Source organism: Thunnus maccoyii, chromosome 7, assembly GCF_910596095.1.
Source record: "Thunnus maccoyii chromosome 7, fThuMac1.1, whole genome shotgun sequence".
NCBI lineage: Eukaryota > Metazoa > Chordata > Actinopteri > Scombriformes > Scombridae > Thunnus > Thunnus maccoyii.
In genome coordinates, this window is record NC_056539.1 from 14,766,838 (window position 1) to 14,794,620 (window position 27,783).

A 27,783-nucleotide genomic window follows, 5' to 3' on the forward strand; every position below is an offset into this window, starting at 1 on the left:
AAACAACTAATGAAAATATTTAACTGATTACTAAAAACGCAACACATCTCTGCTGTCATCAGTCATACTCTGAAAATAAACATTTTGGCATATGTGGGTGTTTATTGGTTCACCAAAACACACAAAAAAAGACTACAACAGCTTCTTACAGCCTTTATTTTTTTTAATTTGGGTGGAGTTTCTTTAAAGGGAATGAAGATAATTTATGTTGTCCCCTTTAGAACATATTACATTGTACAGCGGGAGAATTGAGTATGGAGAAATAAAAAGACAGGACCTTCAAAAATCAGAGCCATATGAGAGTATATTTCAATGTCACAAGCCAAACTTGGTAAAACAACTCACTACAACTGAACCAATAGAGAATTAAGACAGAGTGGGTTGCTTCTCAGTACACTGCTTCACGTGACCTGTTCGACTCAACTTATTGTTCGGAGCCCCACGCCCTCAAGTGTCATGACACCAAACAGAACCCCCTTCCTTCCCCTGTGTTTAATAATTTAAAAACATTCAACGATATCACTTTTTTTTTTAATTGTCCGAACTTAGAATAGATAAAAACACGATACCATCAAAACAGAAAATGGTCAAGTAAACTTCATTAAAAAAAAAAGAAAGAAAAAAGGAAAAATTGGAATGACAAGTTTTCGTTTGTGTTAGCATGTCCATGGAACAGAAAAAAAGGTAAATAAAAAAAGTGTACATTCCTAATCATGCAATATACAAATTTTAATCAAATATTATGCACAAGAAAAATGATCAGAACTAAGACAATGTATGATTAGGGGAGTTGTTTTGCAGTTTCACTGATATCAGTCATTTTCATGAATAGGGAATACATACATACTTATTTTCTATTGACATTCCTGAAATACAGCTGATCACCTCTGTATTCAGACTCTACTACTGGAGAGAAGATCTCATGGAATGGCTGACCTGACCTTCAGGCCACAGACATCATTATCATAGTCGTTATCTACAATAGCAGACAGGTGTGAAGGGGGCCTTACAGTATATATGAACAGAGACGCTACCGAGTCAGTTTTTTGAGCTTGCTACTACAAGATTAAGTCGTGCTGGACTGGGTAGTGACTTGAGACATGAATGACACAAACTAAAACATCAAATACTCTGAGAAACTTCTAAGAGGAGGCCATTTCTTTTGAAATGACCAGTCATGTTCATCATAGCATGTCAATGCACAAAAAAAAAAAAAAAGTGGCAAGGCAGTTCCTGAAGGGAGAAGAAACATGGGGTTTATCTGGGCACACGCCAGCTGAGTGTCAGCCAGGCACGGCTACTGTAATGCAAACGTCAAAGTGGCACAGGCGCAAAAAGGTTTCACATGAAGACAGACAAAGCTGCATTTTGCTGTTGACAGAGTAGATGCTTCCTTACAGTGGAAGCCCCGTCGCCTAATACTGATTGAAAGAAAACCTAAAACCACTGACCACTAAACAGTCTCTCTTTACAGGGAGAGCAACCTGATATGCAAACCAGCTGGTTTAAAGAAATGGAGGCAGGTTGATAGTGTAACTTTGTCATCCTTCAGTCAGTAATAATTTGACTTTTTTTTTTTAAAAGGAAAGAGACAGAACAGTGATGTAACATGGGCAGCTCTCTTTATGCCAGATTATTCTATCACTAATAAAAAAAAATGTGGGCCTTCAGCACCATAACCACTTCACAGGAATAACAGCATCCTTCTGTGTACTTACAATATAACAACTTCTATACAACTAACTACCCCATCTGTCAGTTGAAGGGGAGGCTGAGAAAGGTGTCAATGGCCTGACGGCAAGGTGAAACAGAAATCTCACATTACACTGTGCACTCCGGTGCCAGAGTTTCTTTCAATCACTTTTACACTCTCCCGTCTTCCAATTCTTGTTTGATTCTTGGATGGAGTGATATGTAGCAAGTAGCTGTCAAACTGCAGTTTAGCACGGTTGGATTTGGGAGCAGATATATCGGGGAGGGAGGTGGGGCTCTACGAGACTCGTGAGGAGCTGGAGTAGATCAGACTGCGAGGCTAAGGCACAGAGCAAAACCACTGACCTACTGTACAAATCACCCGTGGTGCCACACAAGGATTCTGTTAAACTAACACTAGCAGATTTACTCTGAGCCTTGCCAAAAGGCAAGTAGGGCACCAGCTCTGATACTAGTTAAAGACCCATGCCTTATGTGTAGCTTTGGTTTCATCTCTGCACTATTCTCACAGCAGTCCCCCAGTGTCTGGTCTTCTCCAGGCACCAGGTCAGTAGAGGGTGAACAGGATTGAGTCCCCATCTATCCAGCTAGGACCAGTCTGAGAAAGCGCCAGTCACATGGTTTCCATTTCTACACAGAAGAGCAGCACGCACACTGATGTTTAGTGAGCGGAAAGAAAGAGGGGGGGAGAAAAAGGCGCAGACAGGCTTCAGACAAAAAAAAAAAAAGAGAGAGAGACAAAAAAACAACAAACAAAAAACAAACCAAAGACAAAAAACCCCTTCAAAACAGTAAAAACACAATTCAACCATCAACAGCAAAAGTCCAGTTGTCAACATTACATTATATGACCGTCACAGACTGAATTGCCGACAAGTGGAGGGCAGAAAGGTACACAGGGAAGAGCAGAGGATGCAGAGCATCCAGAAACAGGAGGAGCTCAGTACAGAGTCAGAGGTGGGGTGGCTGTTGGGGTTTTGGAAAACCAGGGAGTAAAAATGAAAGTGCGTTGCAAAGAAGACGTAGCAAATACAAAGTAAGTCTGTAAAACAACATATAGTGTCAGGGAGTGATCACAGAGCTCAGAGTGCAGCGGAACAACAGAGTGTTGGACACTGAAGAAGAAGGTAAGGGGAAGGAAATCTTGCGAATCTCAGGACTAATAAATAGGGCGATACTGGAAGTGCCAGCCGCAGTGTTTCATAACATGATTATGTTGTGTTTCAGCAAGGGAGGGGTGGGGGGGGGTGGCGTGGAGGGGTCGGGGGCACCCTGGGGCTGTCGGACACAATCAGCACTGAGAGAAGGTCTGCTTGATCTCGTCCAGCACATTCCCAAGCAGCGTCGGCTCGTCACATTTAGCGTCGATAGACACTGTCTGATCAGACTGAGAGGAAGAGGGGAGGAGAAAGACAACGTCAAAATTACAACCTGAAACTCTACTTGTTTTTAGGAATAATAACTGGTGCAACATTAGATATTTGGTTATGAATATCTCAGTCCACTGGTGAACAGAGGATAGGTGAGGAATGTCATTGGTTCACTCACAGTTTTGACCAGCAGACAGACGTGGTGACCCTGGATAGACCTGCTGTACATGGAGGCACAGGAGTCGATCCTCTCCACAACTGAACAAACAAGACAAAAACAACACAAGCGTAAGCATCCTGCCAGTTAAGCTCACACTCACAGAAAAATGACTAAATTGTTGGTAATCAGTGTATTGTAGTGTCCTGTGTGTGGAACAGTCCACACATCTGATGGCACTTGAGACATATAAATAGTGTGTTTGTGTACCAGAGAAGTGGTGATGGAAGCAGATCCTGGCCAGTAGGTGGTGAAAGGGCATGTTGACACCCTCCAGTCTGACAGAGCTGCCCTTCAGGTCTCCAGACTCCAGCAGCTTTGCAAACGCATCACTGGCCAAAATAAACACAAAAAAAACACATTTTAATTCCTCCTTGACTGAAATGTTACAATGGACAAAGACACCTGAATAACAAATAGTTGGATCTTTATTCAATTCATTGCAGATATTCATGGTCCCCATAAGATTTTTAATGATCCACTGACTTTTCCTGCAGTACCACCATCAAGCCAAAATTTCCAAGTTTACACAGGAAACAGAAAAATTTAATGGGACGATTGTCCTGAAATTTATTAAATGTGTTCCTGCTCCCCTGAGGATGACACATTTCCATTTTGGAAACTCTACAAACTTTTCTCTAGCATCGTTAGACTTAACTGTCCACTGCTTTACCTACGAAATCTCATACAATAGGCAGACCGCTGTGACATTTACTAATCACAATCATGGTCCGAAAGAAAAATCACCACTGATTTTAATGACTTACTGACAACTAATTTGTGGGGTGTAATGTGGTGTGCAAGGTGTTTCAGATGGAGATTTAATACACCCACCTGTAGCATGGAGTAGTGATTAGGTAGGAGGTGCAGGTAAAGTGCAGTTTGAAGTCCAGTTTCTCATGAGTTGAGGAGTCGTCATTCTGTGGGGACACAACACAAAAACATATGAATATAATCAATAACAGTAACGTGGCACTGAATTGATTCCCTTTAGGCCTGGTGACCTGCAGAGAGATCTGGGAAAAGCGTCAGTTAACAAACTGATCTTTGTGTTGCTTAAATGTACATCTTATCTACACTCTGCTAATCAGTGAGCTTGATTTTGACCTTGTCCAACAGCCACAGGCTTAATACCATCATATGACTTTTGTCATAGCCGATATATGGAAAGAGTTACACATTTACACAACTAAGCCAACAACCGTAAAAAGTTGAGCAAAACATGGCAGCTATGTTTGTTTTTAAATATAATAATGAAATAACCCCAAAGAAACCAATTTGTTTTGTTTTTCTGCTATTTTTGCAATTATTCTTGCAAAATCAAACCAATTTTGATTTTATTTGTTGTATACTGTTGTCTTAACTGGTGTCTGAGTGTGTTTTCCTACCAACCTTGACAATGAAGGTGAGGGTTCCCTTCAGTTTCTGTGGCATTACGATGCTCTGCACGGTGAACACAAATCGCGCTTCATTGGACACCCCTGAAGCACAAGAGAGAAGCTCATGATTAAGTCATCAGGCTAAACATAACTTCCCAAAGTGGGGTTTGAAAATGGTCTGAAATCTTGTTGCAGTTACAACAAAAACCTTTCAGCTGATGTATGCTTTCAATTTGAAAATTAGCACTGACGTGAAGTATCTCATTACAATTTGGAAATGAAATCCTATATTAAAACAGCTGCATTTTGCAGATGATGACTGACCAGGTGGAAGTTGGAAGGGGACGGTGAGGCCATCATGTGGACCTGCCCCCTCTGGCCTCTGCAGCTTGGAGTTGAGAGAGTCCAGCACGTTGAACTCCATGGATTTAAGGAAGCTGTCACACTTGTTTTCAAATATAACAGACACCACTACCTGACTGCCATCCTGCAGGTTTCCCTGGATGTCATAAACCTTAGTAGCAGGAAAAGAAAAATTGTTTTAATTAAAAAAAAAAAAAAAAGATTTATACCTTGAATAACTGCTCAAGCTGTCCCAACCTCCCTCCCTGCATTTTAAAAATTGAGCAATGATTATTTCATCAGTAAACACAACAAATCCACTCATCATCCCAACACCAAAGCACACATCACTGTTTCCAAGAAATCAGTCTGAGCACAAGGAGAAAATCACAAGGACAGAATCATTCTTAGAAAATGATGTAGCTTTGCAGTGCTACAGAAACGTAACATTTCCTTTAACAGTAAAGCTCAGGCCATTGAGTGAAGAGCAACAAAACACAGAGAAACACGTCTAGGAGAGTTTTAAAGACATTCTGTCTTTGACAGAATTTTAACCAGTACCTCATCAGCATCTTCCATCATCTTTAAAGAAAGGGAGAAAAAAAAAAAAGAAATCTGCATACTATGTTTTATTCTTATTTTAAGAGGTGTCTTAAATGACTTGCAGATAAATCTAAATGACCTAAACATTAAAATTAGCATGATTTTCACATTCTGCTTCCTATAGAAACCACAAAGAGTTTGCTATGTGTTACAGGAAAACTCTGGTTTATTACAACCTTGATCTTATCTTCACTCATGAATTGTTCTGCTGAGTGTGAGTAGTAGTAGAGCAGTGTCACAGCAACACAACAGGGTTGATTAAGGCCAAACATCATATGCGGTCAATCAGATGATCAGATATGTGAGAGACAAATGTGCATGTTGTGATCTAGTGAGAAAATCTATTGTTGTGCAAACCATTACATCATCCCTCTTTATCATAGAGTGAAGGGAAGAATGTAAACATGGTCCGAACAGGTAGGTAAAGAATGTACGATACTGCCCGACACATTCATGTAGTGCCACATTATCTATGGTGGGGCAATCTTCATAGAGAAGTATAAATGAAGTTATTGAGATCAGAAATTAAATAAGTGAATTAAATGTTATTAGAAACATCTCTCCTTCAGCAGCATCCCAATCGTCATTACTCACCATCTTGATGTAGGAGTTCTCGGCCAGCAGGCAGTAATTGGACATGGGCTGAAAGGAGAGAAGAGCTCAGGTCAGATCAAGCCTTCTCCATCACTCGGTATGCTAACTAGGCAACTGGAGCTGGTTCTACCTATCTGATGCATAGCAAGTGAGGCAGTTTGTGGGTGTGTGTGTCTGCAGCAGTCAGTGAGAAGCTAGGAAGTCACAGATCAGAATTATGATAAACTATACTGCCTACATGCAACATCAGGTTATCTGTGGGTTTGAGGTCAGTGACTTGTTCTTCCCCCAAAAGCAATATTAAATCAAGAAACTGTACATATTGGCCCTTTAACAATGCAGAAAATAAAAACATGCATACACTCAGCATGTATGCAGCAAGTTTTCATTCACACTTCTTGCAGTGGTTAAGACAGTCCCTGTTAAAAGGCTGATGACAAACACTGACCGGCAGAGGCTCTTCCTCCTCCACAGTGCCATTCTGCACTGACCCCTCTCCACCGTCGCTGTGGTGATGATGGTGATGGTGCTTCTTCTTCTTTTTCTTCTCCTTCTCTTCCTTCTCCTTTTTCTGCTTCTTCTTCTTGTGTTTGGAGGACTTCTTATCATTCAAAAAAAAGAAAGAAGACAGAATTAATTAAAAGTTTTAGCGCAATCAAATGTGAAACAAATAATATTAGAATATCACAGGGAGGCTAATATTAACACAAATTCATGAAACATGAATACTAGTAGAAATATTCCTCCAGAGACCGACTGAGCACTGGCAGGTCCCTGGTGCATCATTTCCACAAACTTGTGTGAATAAAAGTTGCCACATCCTCTCAGATCACTGTGATATGGAATCTCTCGCACCGCAGACAAAATATCTACTTAGCAATTATCACATCATCAGCGATGACTCACAATCTCCTCCATCTCGGTGTCTTTGGGTTCGTCAGGCTCGGAGTCTGGCGCCGTGCCAGAGGCCGCCTCGGGCACAGGGGCTGCTTCTGCTGTTGCTGCTACTGTTGCTGCTTCCTGTTCACGCACACATGCACACACACCACCACATAAACACATAAAAGGCATTAGCAGGGAGCTACCATAGCATGCAACACATACAGGGTGTTTGTCACTTCTGTGTCGATAGAGGTAAGTGGGAGTTAGTGAGTTCACTCAATCATTCGTTAAAGTAAAAAGGGATTGATCAGCTGCAACCTACTGAGCTCTGTGACACCAAATACAAAAATCGAAATTCCTAAACCAAAAGTGTCACATGCGAGACACAAATGAGTTTGTCTGAGAAATCAACAAGTGTAAGTTTTGCCTGTAGGTTTCTGCACTTTGTGCTGGATCGACTGTATCAACCAGCTACACTCGTCATAGACAGTAAAGCCCGATTTACAGGATCCTAGTGACAGCCTACTTACATGTTACAGTAAACTCTTTATAGGTCAAATTCTGATCTGTTATGCTAGTGTGACAACCAATATAAAAACAACTCTTCCACGAGGACATGTTGAGGCGTGTCTTGAAGAGGTCGTGTTTCTAGGTCAGGAGAGCTTTTACTTTGGGGCCGACAGCTCACATGATTAAAAACAGAATTCCTCGAAGCCAAAGTTAAAATGCCCAGACAGACCTGGTTTTAATCAACACACCCGCAATCTACAGATGAGGAGGTATGGAAGATGCAGAACGATGTCTGTGCTAACAGCTTTTGACTTTTAACGCAGATATATTGTATGGTTAAAGGAATAGTTTGACATTTTAGGAAAAGTGCTTATTCGCTTTCTTGCAGAGATGAGAAGACTGATCACTTTCATATGTCTGTCTGTTATATGTGCATCCAGTGAGCTGGTTAACATAAAACACTGGAAGCATTGGGAAAAAGCTTGTCTACCATGTTGTTTAAGTGTTGTGTTGCCTGTTACTGGTGGTTACGTACTGCACTATCTCAAACAATCATGGAAGTGGGTTTTGTTCAAAATTTAATAACAAACTTTTTCAGAAAAAAATGCTTTTCTTTGTTATTAAAAAATAAATTCAAAATTAAATGATGACATTAATGTAATTTGGTGAATCATAAGGGAAGAGTAACTTAGTTTATGCTTACAGTCAGTGTTTCTCACCACCTCTATGTGTACCAGCAGTCTTCCTCTTCACTGCCTTTGTTGGTGCACTGAAACTTTTCTTTGTGTGTTACTTTCGGCAACTGTCAATCAACTAAATAGCATGAAATCTGTGGGAGGACAGCGTGTACGCATGTCTGTACAAACACAATGGGAACGAACTTATAAAAACATTGCTCTATAACCTAACTAGCAGGCAAAAAGTCCACGGGGTACCTTTAACTAAACCCTACTTCTTATAATTTCTACAAAAAGGTGTTTTCTGTTTCTTAGTGTACTATTGTGACACTACAAAGTTCAAACTGAAACAAAGACAAGAACAATCCAACATGTGACCACGAAGGAAGCAGTCGGAGAACACATGTGGTGATGCGGTGGCGACAGGAACAAAAGGAATTGACTCCAGGCCAGATTCCAGTGGAAGCTCAGACGACCTCCACTCACTTGCCACCACCAGCAACACAACAACAACAACATCCACTGTCACTTCTCGACAAGACACCCAGCGAGCAAAATAAAAGTTGAGGTAGAGAACCACTGGCATTGTGAGACAAATACACACATACTGTGTACACACAATACACACACACACATGCTAGGAAACAGAGGAAGGCTGAAGAATGTGAGAGGAAAGTGTTGTGTGACCTGTGAAAGAGAGGAAGCTGTGTCAAAAAAGGTGAGGTGTGGGGACAGAGCAAAAGCAAAAAAAAAAAAAATTTCATATCGAGAGGCAACAAAGGCAGAATGTATGAGGTAAATGAATAAAACATGGAGTTAATAAAGAGGAATGAGTAAATTGAAGAGATGAAGGGAAGAGGCAGAGAGAGAGAGAGAGAGAGAGAGAGAGAGGGAGAGAGGGGTGCGACTCAACCTGGGTGTTTGAGGGCACTGGAGCATTTGAGAGCCAGAAATCCAGATCCGATACCTAGAAGACGAAGGGAGGGAGAGGAGTGCGAGGAGGTGAGAGGGTGAGGGCCAAACAGGTTCTGTAATCTTACTACTATTCATGAAAATGGATACAGAGAATACGCTGCTCTATTTCATGAATAAATCAAGTATTTGGCAAGAGACTATGCAGTCAGCTCAGAGGAAACTGATACTTGATCATTAAAGCTGATTGAAAGCGCGGCTGGGAAGAAGCGATGGAAGTGTTGAGTCAATGAAAATGATCAAAGATATCTGTTTGCATGTAATATTTTTTAGCAGATTACACTTGATGATATTCTTAAGCTTTTTAATCCATCATGAATTTTAGATTTAGATTCTAATTTAATCAAATTTCGGGGTCAAATGAAATCTTGGCTACAAACTCTGTTGCTAGGTAGGAAACAGCCTTGCTCTACCTTTTTGTGATCGCATACCTCAGCACTGGTGGAAGTGGGCGGTGCCGCCACCTCACTGGTTTCTTCCGATTGGACCACAGGCTCGTCTGCCTGACCCCCGAGAAGATCCTCCCCCTTTTCTTCATGTTTGTGTTTTTTCTTCTTCTTCTCCTCTTTGCTTTTCTGTGAGGGGAAAAAAAAAAAAACACACACACAAAAAAAAAACAGGAGAATCAATTCAGCTCTGCGTCAGTTAAGGTTGAGAAACGCAACTGCTGAGTCATCGTTTCACAGCGGTTGACAGCTCCTTGTTGTTCTCTTCTTGCTTAAACAGCTCCATAAATCTGATTTACTGGTTTTAAGAGACAGTCACAGTAGCTAGACAGAATGAGGTGAGTGTGGTTTCTGAGAAGAAAGAGGAGTAATCCTTGCGATATAAAAAAGGCATTTTAACCTCACCTTCCTATCCCTGTCTTTATCCTTCTTCTTCTCCCTCTTTTCTTTGCTGCTTTTCTTCTTGGGCTCCTGTGAGGCGCTGCTCTCTGCATCTCCATCTTCTACTGGGCTTTTCGCAGCCTCAGCTGCACGGTGTGACCTGACCGGTAGCTTCTCGCTGTCTGCAAGGGGCCTGGACAAACAAAAGTACACAGATGAACATTTTGGATGAGGATCTGTGAGGTGATTATGGTCTGTCTGGAGTTAGTGCCGTCATCTGGAAAATATTTTCTAGCTTCCTTTATGTTATTAGTTAGCAATAATCTGTTAAAAAAGGCGAACTAGGGTTGTGAGGTGCAGCAATCAACCATATCCAAGCACATATTCTGCACTGGGCAGCAGCCATGTCTCATTCAAAGCGTTTAGTTAAGCCGTTCCTCTGGCAGAGCTTGAAGCACTGGACATTCCCAGACAGCTAGAAACTACAGTAATAAATTCCTCCATATTGAACTGATAAGAGCTGTCAAGTTTATTTTCCCAAAGCATGGCCCTTCAAAGTAGTAACCCCATGCACTGCAGCCCCCTGCTGGTTATTCTCTATAAAGACACATGCTCTGTGTCAATAGCCCAGCTGTATACCACAGTAATATCACTTAGTTTTCTAGATGGATGTTTTGTTTTAGTTTTAACTGTAAAGAAATACTAGTCTTAGTTGTTATTTTGCCCTGTTTTAGTTAGTTTAATTTTGCATTTGTCTCCCTACGGTTGCACATAAGTTCAGAACGTACTTTGGTAGAAATACTTTTGATGTATTATTTATGCACATACTCATGAACTATTCAGAACAAAAAAATTAACTGTCTTATTGTGTTTACTTATCTAAATGAATACCTGCAGCAGTCAACAGTCACGATCTTTGTTTGAACCTGAACATTGTGAAACATATTGAACAGTATTAAAAACATAAGATTCATTAATTCTGAGGGAAGTTTTCATTCAAAGGAAGCTATAAGATTAAATTGTATTGTCTAGTGCAGACAGTCTTATTTTCTCCAGACTTCTGCAATAAATGCTGAGCTGAATTCATCACCACTTCAACAGCAGACACCTGTGTTAGGTTTCAAATAAGAGGCTTTGGTTAAGGATTTAAACAGTTTCTGGGACTGACCACAGATGGATGTTTTGTTTTGTTTTTTAAAGGGGACATACTGTAGAAAGGGAGATTTCCATTTCTTTTTTGATTATAAAGCAGGTCTAGGTGCTATATAAATACTGTGAAAGTGTCAAAACACTCAGTCCTCGGAGAAATGCACACAGCCCCTGTTCAGAAACTGTGCCTTTAAACAAGCTGTTTGGACTTCTGTAAGGTTGTGATGTCATAACTATATGCTCAGCGTTTCCCCTACCAATGCCTTGGAGGGCGGGACCTCTCACCCCTCCTAAAGGAAATAAAACATGTTTATTTTTGTTATTTAACTAATTTATGTGTACTCATTTCATTTCAGCTCATTGTGAGCGACTCTACTGCATTTTACTGTAATTTATGGTCACGCTAGTTTCTCTCCTCTGCTCTCTGTGTGCTACAATCCTTTACCTGTGGTTGGCCTGGGCATGCGTCACCCAGAAAACAGTCAGCCAATCAAAAGAGAGGGGCACTGAGCAGACACAAAGCCTGTTTCAGGCTGAGTGAGACAGAGGGGCTGCATCCATGGCTTGTACAGCTGTAACTAGGTGCTTTTTGTAAACAGACCACGAAAATGAAAATATTAAACTGAGAAAGGGGCATAATATGATCTTTTTAAGGGTTCAATGACTGGATGACATCTGGTTCCTGGTCACTTATCGTTTAGCAAAACAGAAAGGAAACACAGGATTTTCTTAAGTATACTTATGTTTACAAAGGAAACAAATGATATTTACTCTGCAATTTTATTTTAGTTTGTTTAGTGGTTCACAATCAAGATCTCTTTAAGTTTGTTTTTAATTTTATTTTGCCAATGCTCCTTTTTATTTATTTATGTGGCCTAAGGGCACATGCACTTGTTATTTCCACCAAGGGCAGCTCTAAAAACAGCTGGTGAGAATCTGGAGGCAAGTCTACCGAGCTCAACTGAGGAGGATCTGGGAACTGGGAGCCAAGACCTAACCCCTGGGATAGGTTTCTTAAAAGCACTTTGATGCTGATGCCAAAGGAAAAAAATAAAAGAAACAAGTGCCAAAATGGCTTTAGAAGTCTATTCCAGGAGTACAGGTGGTGAAAGATTAAGTCCTGAGAACATCAGCAGCAACCAGTTGAAATGATCTTTTTATGAAACTGTTTTTTTCTTATCAAAGAGATATCATCTCTTTAGACGATTTTTCTCTCTCGCCTCCGTTACAGGAAGGGCAGAGAAGTCATACAACGGTAATCACAGTATGCTGCTGATATTGTCAAGCTTAGAAGTAAAAAAAAGAAAGAAAAAAAAAGGAGCAGGGTAAGAAAAAGGGCAAACTGGATATTATACTAGGTTAAAGGCTACAATTGAACAATAAATATAGAAAACAGAAGGAAAGAAGAGCAAAGGGAGGACGCAGCTACTGCAAACTCCAAATGAGGAAAGAAAGAACAGCTATGTTAGTGAGAGGCGCAAGATAGCTAATTGGAGAGAGAGAGAGAGAGAGAGAGACACAAGGAGGCAATCCATGTACAGTCGGAGCCCAGGTCCTGTGGCTGGGGTGCTACTCACCTGCGCCCAGCCGCTTCCAGCAAGCTGCCCGGACAAAGAGGCAGTAATGGGTGTGTGTATGCATAGAAAAGAGGAAGCAGAAAGCAGAATGCCGTGAGAGAGAGTGAGAGGAGGGAAAGGGCCGAGTCACATCAGCTGTGACAGCGTGGCCGGGAAGCTCAAGATACGCCAAACAGGAAAAAATACTGAAATTTTCAGGCTGAGAAAACATCCAAATTAAAAGAAACGGTACAAGCTTAAACATCAGGGTTTCTCAGCTAGAACTTAAGGCTGAAAATCAAAAGGTTCAACAATTGATTGATTAGCTCAGTCAAACATGTAAATGATGAGTTTGAATTATGTGCTACAATTAAGGTCAAATTTCACATGAAGGTCTGTCTATATGTGGAATCGATCTAGATAGTGTGGACTCACTTGTCCAGATCGATGTCCAGGGCTTTGTGAGGGTCGTTGGGGTCCTTGTCATCATCATCACTGGGTAAGGCATTCTGCAGCAACAAGAAGGCAGAATCAATAAGAGAGTTAATATATTTATAAATAAATCTATAACCTTGACACAAAAAAACATGTGAAGAGGTCTGTTGAGATATTGACTTCCACTCTGAGTTGAGAAACCAATAAACGAAGCAATGACGGAATTAAACGGCGTTTGATTCTGACTGAGATACACGTCTTAATGTGCACTGATGAACTGAATATCATGAAAATCAATTATATGTTATTACAATGAGTCATGATGTCAATAAATTCAAATCTGTTATGTTCTTGTTTTTTTTAAAAATGTTCAAAACATATCAAATCAAGCGTTCTGATTGTGAGATTACCTCTGGCATCTCCTCTGTAACAATGTCGACCATGTGCGCAGGCGTGATGTCCTCCTCACTCTCAGGGCCCGAGTCATGTTTCTTCCCTCGTCCGCTGCGCTTTTCTTTCCTCTTCTTCTTCTCCTTCTTCTTCTTCTCTGCTCTCTCTTTCTGCCGACGCTCCTCTTCCAGTTTCACATACTGGTCAGACATAGGCAGACCTGAAGAACACATAAAGAGAAAGAACAAAACTAGCATTACATACACAACAGTATCTTCATTGTATCATATCATTGCTTCTGGTGAGACAGGAGTAAAAGTAAGCCGGTTTTATTTTGTAGCATTTTAAGAGTCATGAGTGCGAAATTAGTGTTTTGTGGTCATGTTAGAACATTGCGTCCCACCTGGGACTTTGAGAGGCACACTGAGGTCAATCTGCACGACTGGGATGTGCTCCACTCCAGGGGCTTCTTGGTACACCTACACGGAGGAGACACTCATTTAAAACATGAACTTGCACTGAACACACAACTTTGATATATGCACCTTATACAAAAGCACATTTAAATTTATCAAAGATGATAGTTTACCTCTAGGCTCATACATTTTTACTTGTAACTAATCAAACCTTCTGAGAGGATGGGGAGGCCTTGATGTAGAATGGGTTGTTGGCTTGCTCTTGCTTTCTGGCTTCTCTCCTCTGGGAAACAGGAAAAAAACAGATTTAATCAATGAGGGCGCAGCCAACCTCAGTTATAACATAAGCAACACGGGAAGCCAAATTCACTCACAGCAGAACTATGGTTCAGTAAAGTATGGTTTATCATTTGCATGTCTCATTTTTGCATTTTATATGAATGTCTTGGCTATTTCCAGTTACATGTGGCATTTGGGTGAAATAAAATGTTTTAATATATGAATACACTAGAACATGGAATAGCACACAAATTACTTGCAAAAAGCTGTTAACACAAATAAAAACATCTACAATTTGTTCAGTTCAGCAATGCAACAATCATTAACCAGCGTACCCTTGCCAGCTCCTTCTCATCCACCTCTGTGTGACGGGGACGGGAGTGTTTGGGCTCCTCCTTGGTAAAAATAGGCTTGGGTTGCTCATCCTCAGACTCACTCTCAGATGGAGGCTCGTTGATCCATGCATCCAAGTCCAAACTACACAAACAAAGTCAGTTACACATCAGTGATCAAGACCCAGAAACAGAGATGAATTGTACTGCGGTATACTGAGAAGGGATTCTAATATTTTGTCCATCCCATTTATATCAATTATGGTAGACTAAATATTAAAAAAAATCTTTACAAATATTGAAAGGATTCAACATAAATAACTCTAGTTAGCTCTACTCAACAGCACCACAAACTACAGCCTGAAAAAAAAAAGACCAGTAAGTTGAATCCACGCCTCTAAAACAAGTTCTCATTTTCTAACTCACCCTTCAGGAACAGGCACTTTCTTCTGTGCCTTGGGGGCTACAGGGTTGAGTTCTCCAGCAAACAGTGCGTTGACTTCCTCCGCTACTTCTACGTCCTTCTGCTGCAGTTTCTGGATGTATTTGACCAGCTGCAGGATGCAAGACGCCTGAAGAAATGACAGGAGGTGAGGCCGACATATATGTCGATTAGAGGAAGTATTTATCAGAGTTGTATTCAGTGTGTAATTCTGTGAGGTGTGCAGTGGCAAAGCTCCACATCTCTATTATGGCTTGGGCAAAAGAAAACCAATTAAAAGACTTTTCTAACACATGATTCCTCCTCTATCTTACCCTCTCCTGCACCTCCAGGTTAGCACTCTGGACAAACAGCGGCAGCCTGTCTATCATCAGCTGGCTGGTTTCCTGTGCGGTTGTGCTGTCTGTGTTCCCCTCCTGGCTCTTCAGCACAGTGGCAAACAGCTTGGCTGCATTCTGCACGTACACTGCCTGGATGTGGCCTGGTAGGGTGGCCACCTTTGGCCGCAGCATGGCTTCCAGAGTCTGCAGCGGGTTCTCCAGGTGTCTAAGAAGAGGAGGAGGCGGATTTATGTTATTCCTGGTTTGTTACCCTTAACTTTCAGAAAGGTTCCAATTACATACAGTATTTAGGATTACATTTGGTTTACTGCTTTACTGCAAGTGTACCCCTATTTCGCCCCTATTGTGTATAAAATGACGAATAACTATATCAAAGAGTGGTTTCAAATAGAGACATCAACATACTCTGAGAACTCTCCGCAGATCCAGGCTGCAGCGTACAACACTTCACAGATGCCGTTTCGCTGCATGTTGCCGGTCAACAGGTGGGCGTTGTCCAGCAGAGTGGCCATCTGGGCAACAGCAAAGACCCGGATGGCTTTGACCCGGATAGCAACATCCAGCATCTGAGAGGCGATGAGGTGGCCGTGCCTCGTGCCTTCCAATCGGGTCAGCTCCACAAGGATACTGATGTACCTGTCAAGCACATGTGGCAGAGATGCAGTTGAATGTCACGTCATTGAGTGGAAAACAAGGTTAACAAGACTTGGGGTGATACTTAAGACGATGCGGTCTGTTGTGGAGTAAAACTGACCATTCAAAGTTGGTGATGTACTGGTAGTTGCTCTGGCTGCAGATGTCGATGATCTTGGTGAGGAGCTCATCTCTGTAGGTGGTTCCTTCTGCTTTGTCCACATGCAGCATCAACTTCTTGACAATCTCCATCAAGTTCTTCTTGGATACCTGGGGAGAATAGACAAAGAAACAACAATATTTTTTACTGGAACAGAAAAAGCCAGAATGCCCTCGCTATAGCTTTAAAATGTAGAGAGCCCAGTTGACTATGTTTTATCTTACAGCACAATTTAGTTTCTTCAAAAAAATATATCACATAATTTAGCATTATTAACTATCATACACTGATATGGCCATTTTAACGAGAAACTGTTACATTGCCTGACACACCTGCTGTAACCTACTGGCCAAATCAAGTCTTATACAGTAAAACACCCAAACAGCAGGAGAACTTATCAGTAGCTGTGGCAAAACAGTTTCTTGTCCTTCTTTGAATAAATGTAGTTTTCTGACACCTCATGATATGGCATTAAAAAGCTGAGTAAACAACACTACTTAAGATTAAAATAACCGATGTTAAAAAAAACTGATGTGTAAAATTAAAAACTTTTCTCCACTCCATACCATGCCATAGAGTAGATCCAAAGCTCTCAGGCGGATGGACTCATCCTTGTCATCCAGACACTGGAGGATGAGGTCCTTATGACTCTGCACTGACTTGGGGTGGGTCTTCAGGATCTTTGACATGGCCAGCAGGCCCAGGTACTTCACTACATAATTACAAACACACACACGTCCTCAGTGTCTTAACAACTGAAATACATGCACCCTTGGCTCTCCGTACCCCATCACCTATCACCTGACATTACTGTCTGCCTTAACAACAATGTTCATGGTACTCATACCCTTATTCAAGAATCTATTTACTTGATTGTGACTGCAGTACCACAAAAAGTACAATATCTGGTTGCAGAGTACTTTTTTTTTTAAGACATCCATATTCACCAGAGGACATACATGTCTTTATTAAAGATTTTACTATACACCCTTGTTGATGATCATTTAGTCACTGTAAAAACTCTGTATCTGTATGTAAATACAGTATGAACAAATTACTGCCATGTTTATCCATGCAATAATATAAAAAACGTATATGAATGACACAAACTAAATGTTACAAAAGGAAAGGAACACAAAACAAACAGAACAATGGAAAAGACACACAAACACATATGCACGGGACAACACACACACACACTGGACACAGTAGTTTTGTTTTGCTTTATCCTCCGTCGTATCGCTGGCAGCTTTTCCTACCCGCTCACCGAAATTCAGAAATCTGCTGAATCACAGCCTTCTGTCGATCATATGATCTGGCAGAGACAAATGCCTCTTAGGTTCCTGGATCAATATGAGTGCGTGTATGTGTGTGGTAGTGACCTTGGGGGTGAGGGTAAAAGGCTGCAGTGAATACATTGCAGAAATGACCAGCAACCTCAGTGCTGCTGCAGGAGGCGATGACAGCAACTGCTTCTGCTAAATCTACTGCTACTGTGGAAAAGTGACAAGGAGCAGTTCAGTGAAATGTTGTGGAAAAACACTTTGTGCACTGAAATGTAAGAAGAACTGAGATAACATTTCAAGGATTGTTTACTACACTGCTGCCTTATAAATCAATGCTTTTCCGGGGTTATTCCTGCTCATTGAAAATGCTTATGACACAACTTTTTACTACTTTACTCATTGTATTAGACAGACCATAACATCCAACAAGAAGGGCCATTAAAGGATAAACAAAACCTTAAACCACAGTTTCACAGTCTGCTCTATTCAGACCAGAGATCTACAATCTACTCTACACACACACACACACACACAACTATCTATATATGGGGGGGTGTCCAGATAACTCGAATGGCTGAATTCAGTAATTTCAGCTGCAACTGGCACAACTTTAATGAACTAACCTGCAAATGTGCCAGAGAGCATATAAGTCCTATGCTTTACGGTAGCAAAATGGCAACTTTTACCCCTTTCAGACTGGAGCAACAACCCAGGAAAAAAACAAGTCTAAATTGGTCATTTTCTGTGTGGGAAGGTAATAAAGTTCGAGTTATCCAGAGTCAGGGGATCTACGTAATTGTCGTCTAAAAGGGTGGACTGTTCCATAGTCAGAAACACGCAGACAATGAGAAAATGACACACTGCAGGCATTGACAGAGGGCTCACAGTTCTGGTCCGAGTCTTCTATCAGGATTCGCAGTTTCTGCACACAGAGCTGTTGGAGACAGATAGAAAGAGAGAGAGAGCAAGAGAGGGGGAGAAAGGAAGAGCCGTTATCATCACTGTAAACCTTTCCACACCAGTTTCAGCCTCATCATACGGGCACACTTCAAAGAAAATAAATGTGACAAACAAAAGTGGTGGGAAATGGAGAAAAATGCTTTTTTTTTCATGAGTTAACTGAAAGTTACAAAGACTGAAGGGAAGGAATTTTGCTAGCCTGTCAGTCTGACAGCTGTTAAAAATATATAGGAAATATAAAAATGTATTAAGACAGACAGACTTGTGAACAGAAAGAAATTGGTGAAAGCATGCATTGTGATCCAACTGGAGTGGAAAGGGTTAAAATCAACATCTAGCACACAAATAAAAGGTGCAGATAGAGGAGTTGGACCTCAGAGCCTTACCTGGATACTAGCACTGTGGTTCGGCATCCCAGAAGACAAGGAAATCAACACTGCAATGCAGGACAAAGAAGCAGTTAGATCTGAAGGTGAACTAATATTTGGTAGATAGTGAAAAATATCACTAGAATTCCCAAAAGGTGCATTTTCAAGTATATTTGTAAGATAATCGAGCAAGTTGTGTATACAAAATGCTGCTTTTAGTATGACTGAATAACAGTAACAGATGAAGGTTTGTGTGTAAATGAAGTGATACATGTGATTGCATTGTATATCTTAGTAAATGAGTAAAATTATGAGCTTATTCCTGGACATGGAGGCCAAGAAATCATATGTGCTTTTAAATGTCTACATGCTTTTTTATCAAAAGGGCTTTACAGTATTTACAGTGGGACTCAAATTCCAAACTCTGGTAAGGTTAATTACAATACCGGACACACACTGACTGAACTGAACGACATTATTACACCGCCAGTACTGACCTGCAATTACAGTGTTGACACATTCATACAGCAAAGACATGGCAGAGGTACTGTGAGAGAAGAAGACAGGGTAAGAAACAGAGAGAGAGAGAAAGATTAGTATTGATATATTCATCAGATCAGACCGCTTTAACCATCTGTGAAAAAGATTGTAAAAGATTTCATCTCACCTGTGAATAAGGTTTGTCAGAGGTTCAATCAACTTCTTCCCCAACCGTGGCTCCAGTGGTGTGAGAGCACCAAACTGTAAGACACAAAGACAGTACTATGACACATGGAGTATGAAGTCTGCAGTCTACAAAATTACACTTTTCTACAATGATGTAACTGTGGGTCCTATTCTGTATTTTCAACGTCACTAAGGATGCTCAATATATGTTGTGAGAATGTGTTATTTATTTGTAAAAACTGCAACAGAGGGGACATGGACTTATTTTATAACAAGGCAGTTCAAATGACTTAAAAAGAGTCTACTATGTAACCCATCATGTGACTCCATGGCATTTTGGAGCCAACTGAGGCTACTGGAACTAGTATCAATTCCTCTTTTGTGATGGATTCATTGTATGATTAGTGGAACACTATAAGAGCGTCAAACAAAACCTTGGCTTTGAGCAGTAGAGCGACATATCTAAAAGCCAGTGTAATATTTATATATCCATTCAGCAAATCTGAACAGGCGCTCAGACCCAAAAAAAAGCTCCGCATTTAAACAACACATGGGGCTGCGTTAGTCATAATAATAATAATGCATTTAAGCTGTACTGCACTTTTCATTCGCAGTTTTTAAGTCTGGGGTCTGTGCTGCCCACAGATCGTTTTGAAAGCTGTTCTACAAGCATGGTGCAGCAGAGCAGAAGGCTCGATCCCTCATGGTACGGAGTTTAGTACTGGGCGCCCTGTGTCGTTTCAGGTACCGGCTAGACATGAAATATGATCCAGGAAGGCTGGTTTGAATAACAGAACAGACAAGAGTTTGAAGGCTTGTCTGACGCAACAACACTGCACTGTGGTTTACAATTCTGCGTCGACCATACTCATCTCATTCAAACAAATGAGATGGCTGCGTTTTTCCACACAGGGAGAGTCGGTCTCAATGACTGTGGCCTGTTGACCTACCAGCTTGATGATCTTAATGAGAACCCAGTTATTAGTAGAGGACGTCATGAGTTTGAAGAAGAGAGGAGCCAGAGACAAGTAGTTCTTGGGATTCCTCCGGGCCAGCTCACAGATTACATTTACTGCAGCTGATTGAACGCCTGAAGAGGAGAAAACACATTAGACAGGAACAAACGTCATTCACATCGCTATCAATCCTGATCTGGAACACTAACAGCACTAGGAAAAAAAAAAGAAATCAGAAAATAATGACATTGTAATGACTATAAAGCAATAATGTAGGATAAAATAGCAGTATAACAAAAGCAACAGTTATTTCATTAGATGCCATTTGTTCTTAATAAATAAAAAGTAAAACTAGTTCTTCAATTATCATGTGCAGCCATTACTTGTTTACTTCAGTGTGGTATCACAACTGGTTAACACACACAATATTTTAAAGAGTAGATTTATTTTTCGCCTTATATCGCAGCTGAAATATCCTTTTGACAACAGTTGAAAGTAGCTTTATAAGATTAACCACCCCCCTACGATGTCAGACCAGTAAATATTGGCTCCCTGACATATAGTAAATAAGTGCAACACCACAGGCACAGTCCTTGTTACATGCAATAAAGCCAGATAAATGTCCTGTGAGATGTTTCTGTCTGTGTAACAGAAATAGTCCTGTGAGCTGCTGAATATTCCCAGACAGTCCGGACAGGCTCACAAATGAGCTTTCCTTAATCTCATATTCTTAGTTGCTGAATAATTCATAGGGTTCAGGTGACAGACAACGCCTGTCCCCAGGAGTATTGGCATAGTCTTCGATTTAGCTGCCTCTGAGGAAAAGAGGCACATCCGGCCCATATCAAGAGCCGAAGCCAAGACTCCCAGAAAAATTAACTTTCTCTTCTTTCACGGCAGTAAAAACTTATGGTGTCTGTCTTGATACCTGGATCTGGGTCCTCCAGTTTCTCCTTGAGCCTGGGGAAAGCAGGGCGCAGGGACTCTGGGTACTTCAGAAACACCTTGTACATGATCAACACAGCTTTCTTTCTGATGTAGGGTTTAGTGTGGGACATCTAGAGTGAGAGAAAGGCAGAGAGAGTTGTGATTAAAGTGTTAAAAAAAAGGCATAACTCTACTTGATGGCATGGCACTGTACTAAAAACAAAAGAGGATGAATCCTTGCCATGACTCACCAGTGTCATGATGTCATTGGCCAGGTCTCGAGCCAGGTCGGGGGTCACAAAACAAGAGAGGCCAGTGAGGGCAACACCAGTGTCATACTGGTTGGGACTGCTTAAATCCTGGGAGCAATAAAAGATTTTTTTTTTTTAAAAAAAACAGTCAATGAGTCAGAGGGGATTGGCTGAGATAGAGGGGGCAGTCAGAGATACTCAGACACAGAGTTTACAGAACAAGAGCATCACTGACCTTTCGGATCTGATTAGTTGTCAGCATGATGACATCAGTGCTCTCATGAAAGCACTGCGAGGCAGCCAGGTAGCCAATCCTCTGTAAAAACAACAGCAACCAGAGAGAATTACATATTGTGCTGCATTTTATTTGTGCAACCACATACTATATATTTCAGTATGATGCTAATATTAAAAATATTTATTAACCTGCAGCAGCTCCATATGTATATATATATATATATATATATATATATATATATATATATATATATATATATATATATATATATATATATATATATATATATATATATATATATATATATATATATATATATATATATATATATATATATATATATATATATATATATATATATGTACATAAAATATGCTGTGACTCTTCAATGCACTGTTTGTGGGTGAGTCTCTATGTGGAGAACTGAACTTAGATGCTGCAGAAAAGGACAGTTTGTGGGATTGTGGCTGTCACTAGGCTTTGACACTTCTATTAAAGATTCCAGGTATCTCACCAATAACCAACAACCTTCACTTTGACATACACCACAATCTGAACACCACATCTGTCTTCTGAGATCTGCATGTTCAAGATGAATCATTTATACCTTGTATGTGAACTTGGAGGAGCTCATGACTTCAACGATGTTGAAAGCGGCCCAGCTGACATCATAGCCCAGCATCTGAAGCTGTAACACAGAAGGGAAAGAAAGGAGACAGAAAGAGAGATGTGGGTGAATAAAAGGAGGAGGAGGGGAGGTAGGGGGGCTCTAAGCTGTCCCTGTGGTGCGCAGAGAGGCTAAATGATTTGAGCTGAAAGCTTTTAAAGCGAGCACAGATGCTAATCGCAACAGGCCATCTAAACCTAAATGTAGACCCTGGTTATAAATAGAGAGAGTGCTTTCATTTTAATAGAAGTAGCGGTCTTCTTAATAAGAGCCGGCTGCTTCATATTTGGCTGTGTGGTGACTAATCTTCTGCTATAAAACAAAAATATGTACAGGTACCTCTGTGCATGTTTTGTAAAAATGTATAAAGTGGTTTCTAAATGGGGAGTTTTATTTGCTCCTGATGAAAGCTTAAGCTGAAACAATGGGCTTTGATTGAACGTGATGCTGTGTGAATAAAAATATATAATATATTGTACAGTTATCACAGTCAGCCATAATTTTCCAGTGTGTGCATGTAAACAGGTGATAGAACTGTTTGAGTATATTAGAAAGCATCAAATTAAATGCCCGTACCTTGGTGGTTAAACTTTCTTTAAGAAACAATGAATTGTGCTTAGTTATTCATATGTGTTTTCCCCATTAAGGTCAAATTCGAAACCGTATAATTATATACTGCTTATGAATCACATGTGTTTTTTTTGGTTAGTTTCTTTCTTTGTTAATCTTGGGTGTTGAATAATTGAAAATTGATTACCCTGCTAGTACAACAGGAATAAAGAGACTCTGGTGTCATTTTTAGTAAGTTGTGCTCCAAAGCAGCTTCTGGTCTGTGTGTGTATCTATGCATGTATCTGTTCATGTATCAGTTCCTATATACTGAGTAGAAGTGATGAGCAGAAAGTGTCAGTGAATCGGTGGAGGGCGCCGAGAGATCTTACGTAGGTGAGCTTGCACACAGCATTGGCTTTGACAGCGATGTTGTCCTGTTTGAGCTCCTGTTTGATCTCATCGATGCATGTGGAGATGTACTTGGCCTGAGGGCAGACAAAGGAGAGGACAAACAACACACACCGGATCAGATTAGGTGGAGTGATATCCAGAGTGGGAGGCTGCTACCAAGCACCTAAAAACAAGCTGAAAAATCCTGGTCTGTTTGCTGTTGCTATACAATACACCTGTGTTAGTTCTGCAAGTCCCAAGTAAAGTCTAAAGTCATGTAATGCAAGTCTCAAGTCTTAAACTTACGGTCATCGAGTCGTAACACAGTCTTTATCTCTTATTGCCTCTAGCATCAGCCAAAATTCTTCCACTATGGGCTCAGGGAGGGCAGTGAGTCTTTTAAGAACAGGTCACTATCATTGGTATTGAAGTTCAGCATTATGTAGAGGCTGAAGACATCAAATTATGACTTGCATTGAAGTCTACTCTGCAGTTGTGCTAGCCAGTTTGACTGCTAAAAAACATCATTTTGAAGCCCTATTCCATGTGGCAGATGATTTATGGCATGGCTTTGACCTGTGGACCAAAAACACACATCACTGATACACATTGCCTATGGGATTGTCATCAGGTGTTGCGCGATGGCTGAACCAAGCTTAAACACACTACACTAGTTCAAACAGCTCATGCTGAAGAACAAACTATCCATTGCTTACAGAGCAAAAAAAATATTAAACAAGCTCTTGAGCAAAAGATTAAACTGTATCACTAATTACACAGTTATTGGCCGCAGGTTGTTTCATGCAGGTCTAAAGGTAATGAGTGATTTAACAGCTCTCCCATCCACTAAAACATTTTAACAAATGAGGAGCCTCACAAATAGACATGAATGATTAGGTGAAAAAAAACACATAGCTGCTCTTATGAACCCTGCTGTAATACACGAGATTTCCAGAAATAGTGAGAACAGAAGATATATCTCATCAAACAATGGAGCTCAATCTCAGCTTGACCTGTAGATAGAGCGACCAGTCGAGCATTGTTGAGAGGAGCAACCTTACACAACAAACACATACACATATAGCTCTGTAGAGTGTGAGAGTGTGCTGGTCATGTGTGTGCAGTCATGAGACAGCACAGTGACAGGAGGAGGTAGAGGGGGCGGAGGACTGAGCTCTGCTGTTGATCCTGGAGAAACTGTGGCTAGCAGGGCTGGGATTCAGCACACTATCACCAGACACACATTGTGCTTCCCCATCACACTCTCCTTCAATGACCAATTCAGAACCAATTGAAATAACTGAAATAGTTGTCGTGGGGCCAGCAGCGACTATCTTTAAGCCGCTGATGCTGATTGAAATGAAGATATAATGAGAGGCCTGTAGCCTTCTGAGCAAAGGAGGAGGAAGTTCAGCGTTAGCTGATGCTAACTAGTGCTACACCTTATCTTTTAATACATGCCAATTACAAACAAGCCATTTTTATTCTTACTGGCAATCTCCTTGAATAACACTTAGGACATCCTCACACCTTTTTTTTCTCCAATATGTCTGCTGTTCCGAAGGAGTGGGAGGGAGAGTGAATGAATGAACCGTGCAAAGACTCAGCACACACGTGAAAAACAAATAGAGTGTATGAGAAACTGTGGGCTGGCCAGGAAAAAGTCAACACACACTCAGGCGTATACACACACATACACTGTATTAATATTTCAGCAAACTGTCCACTGTTGGCTGGGCAACCACCAGCTTATCTAGGCTGGCCAGGTTGGGTTACCACCAGCGAAAGGCTTAGGCCATAGGCTGAATCAAGAGATCAAACATTGATGGACTAGAACAACCTAACCATGCTAGGTGTACATTTTTCATATACGAAAAAAGAAGACGCACATACAGATATAATATCCAAGCAAAATGTGTGTACAGCTGATTAGGTTTGCTGGTTTAGGCCCTGTTTGCAAACTGATTTACTGATGAGATAGTAAGCAGGACAAATCTGCCACGTTGACAGAGAAATCACATCCAAAAGCTGCCCACAGGTTAGACACACTACCTCTAAATTTCACAGTTAGCCTACAGTATGAGACAGGTGTGCACGGCACCGCTGCTCTGTGCAACAACAACCCAGGGATCATGCATTATACCTAGCCTATCTTACTACCTGACGTAGCATTTTCACTGCAAGAACGAGGCTAGACACAGCCAAAAACACAGCGCATAGCAATGGCAGGTTAATGGGAGAGATGGAGACGTGGCTGCCCCAAACAGTGCCCTCTAATGGTCCATCCCACCCTGTTCCCACTCAGGTCTGAGGCTGTGATGAGCTGTGACAGTGATGACATCACCTTCAATCACTGATGGGATGTTCAAGTGGAGCTGCTGGCTGGCTGACTCATTTCTCAACTTCAATATCCACTTTTGGAATACTAAATATGAGTTATGAGGGAACTCCTTAAAATGATTCCCACTAAAGTTTTTCTCTGAAAAGAGAAAAATCTTCTTCACATTGTGCTGTAAAAGCATGGAGCAAATTTCCAGAGGATGTAGCGCGGGCTCCTTCAGTTAACTCTTTTAAAAACAGATTGGATAAATTCTGGTCACCAAAGAATTTTTTTTTTATTTTTATAAAGCTGATTTGTGATTATATGTGTAATTATTGTTATTTAAAACAAGTATATTGTGGTATTGCTTTTAAAGCTGCAGCAATAAGTCAATTCACCAACTATCAAATTATTATATCACTATTTTGATAAGTAATCAATCGTTTTGAGTCATTTTTAAAGAAAAAAAATCCATATTCCCTGATGCCAGCTTCTTAAATGTTAATATTTTCTGGTTTCTTTAGTCCTCTATGACAGTAAACTGAATATCTTTGAGTTGTAGACGAAACAGGAACAATTTGAGGGCGTCACTTTGGGCTTTGGAAAACAGTGATCACGATTTTTCACCATTTTCTGACATTTTATAGACCAAACAACTAATCAATTAATTGAGAAAATAATCGACAGATTAATTGATAATGAAAATAATTGCAGCCTAAATTGTTTTGTTGTATGTTTAGTTTGTTTTGAGTTGTAGAGTCTGGTGTGGAGGATTTATATCTTATACCAGAATTTTTTCAATAAATTTTAATAAAGTAACATGTTTGTAAAATATGCCATTTTGGTAGCAAGAATCAGGACGGTCATCTCTGCTTATACAAGTTCAAAGTGAAACAGATCCATCTTGGAAAGGCCTCTGTGACAATTTGTTCTTGCCTATATTATCAGATGATCACATTGTTCATTCAGTGGTTAAATGTCTCTGGTGTCCTCAACTCAAATGGAGAGGGAAAAAAATCACTGGCGGATTAAAGACCTCTGGAAATGAACCTAGCAGTCAACACGGGTGACTGTGGCAAAACCCACATATAAGCTACCACACTCTAATAGAGCCAGCATAAGATAAAGTTAGCAGTAGCTGCCTGATGGTACGGGGTGTTCACATAGGCAATACAATCTGTTATGATCACCGTTTTGCAGGAGAGTAATCGCCTGGTGAACTGTGATTATCTAGCGAGCAGCTTCCTCTAAACTGGCTGTCAAGTTAGCCAGGTTAGCTGCCAGTAACACAACCGCTAACTCCACATTAAGCCTCCTTCTTTAACACCTTGACAGCTAGTTAACATTGTCACATATTCCACTCACTCACTCATTACTTTGCCAACGTTAAATAAGCATTAAATCGGCTGCTGTAGCTTCTGAGAAATGACTGTTTAGCTTAATTATACGTTAGCTGGTCAGCCTACCTAATGTTAATTTACCTAACGTTAGCTAGCTAGTCAACGATAACGGTAACGGCGATGTGCAGTGTCGACTTAAAAACATCAATGAATGTGAATTTAAAAACGTTGGCCTCTCGTTGGCCGTTTTACCTCATCTTCCTTGTGATTCCTAATGCCACGTACTAAATCCTGAAGGTTTTTATCGAACATCCGATCGATGCTCCCTTTGACAATCTTCAAAGCCATGTCTGTCTGTGACTTGTACCGCTTCTTCTTCTCTTCCTGCGGGGCCAAGCGCCGTGCAGAGGTCTAGTGGGTGCCGACCGACCCGCTAGACTGTCTCTCATCCACCCGGGTACCGTGTGTGCAGGATCCGCAGCTGTTTACCGAGCCCGGGCAGCTGAAGCTGAGGGCCAGACTGGGGCGTCCTGTGCTGTGCAGAGACGCTGGCAATGGCTCAGTGGAGGAAATGGCTGACAAAATGGCGTCTAAAGTCAGCTGACTGCTTGAGTATTATGCGAGATTCTCATGTGGGGAGCAG

The 27,783-nt window shown here is 40.9% G+C and overlaps 1 protein-coding gene across 5 annotated transcripts; it reads right to left on the bottom strand.

The window, feature by feature from the left end:
* Positions 1-142: 142 nt before the first annotated feature.
* ap3d1 (adaptor related protein complex 3 subunit delta 1) lies at positions 143-27,734 on the bottom strand. Of its 5 annotated transcripts, none has more exons than XM_042416677.1 (34): positions 27,393-27,734; positions 23,480-23,575; positions 22,479-22,559; positions 21,869-21,949; positions 21,634-21,741; positions 21,384-21,513; positions 20,450-20,589; positions 19,501-19,574; positions 19,331-19,380; positions 18,852-18,901; positions 18,391-18,439; positions 16,786-16,931; positions 16,181-16,329; positions 15,832-16,062; positions 15,400-15,631; positions 15,070-15,215; positions 14,647-14,788; positions 14,244-14,315; positions 14,020-14,095; positions 13,637-13,836; positions 13,227-13,300; positions 10,111-10,279; positions 9,691-9,834; positions 9,201-9,254; positions 7,125-7,238; positions 6,667-6,819; positions 6,219-6,266; positions 5,583-5,603; positions 5,004-5,193; positions 4,693-4,781; positions 4,135-4,220; positions 3,511-3,632; positions 3,262-3,341; positions 143-3,100 (listed from the first exon to the last, which is right to left on the bottom strand). In XM_042416677.1, exons 1-34 carry the CDS (start codon positions 27,486-27,488, stop codon positions 3,005-3,007), a joined length of 3,789 nt encoding a protein of 1,262 aa, XP_042272611.1. In that variant the 5' UTR covers positions 27,489-27,734; the 3' UTR covers positions 143-3,004. The 5 variants fall into 5 exon arrangements, with proteins under 5 accessions (XP_042272611.1, XP_042272610.1, XP_042272613.1 ...); XM_042416676.1 differs by having other exon boundaries at positions 14,017-14,095; XM_042416679.1 differs by lacking the exon at positions 5,583-5,603.
* Positions 27,735-27,783: the final 49 nt, after the last annotated feature.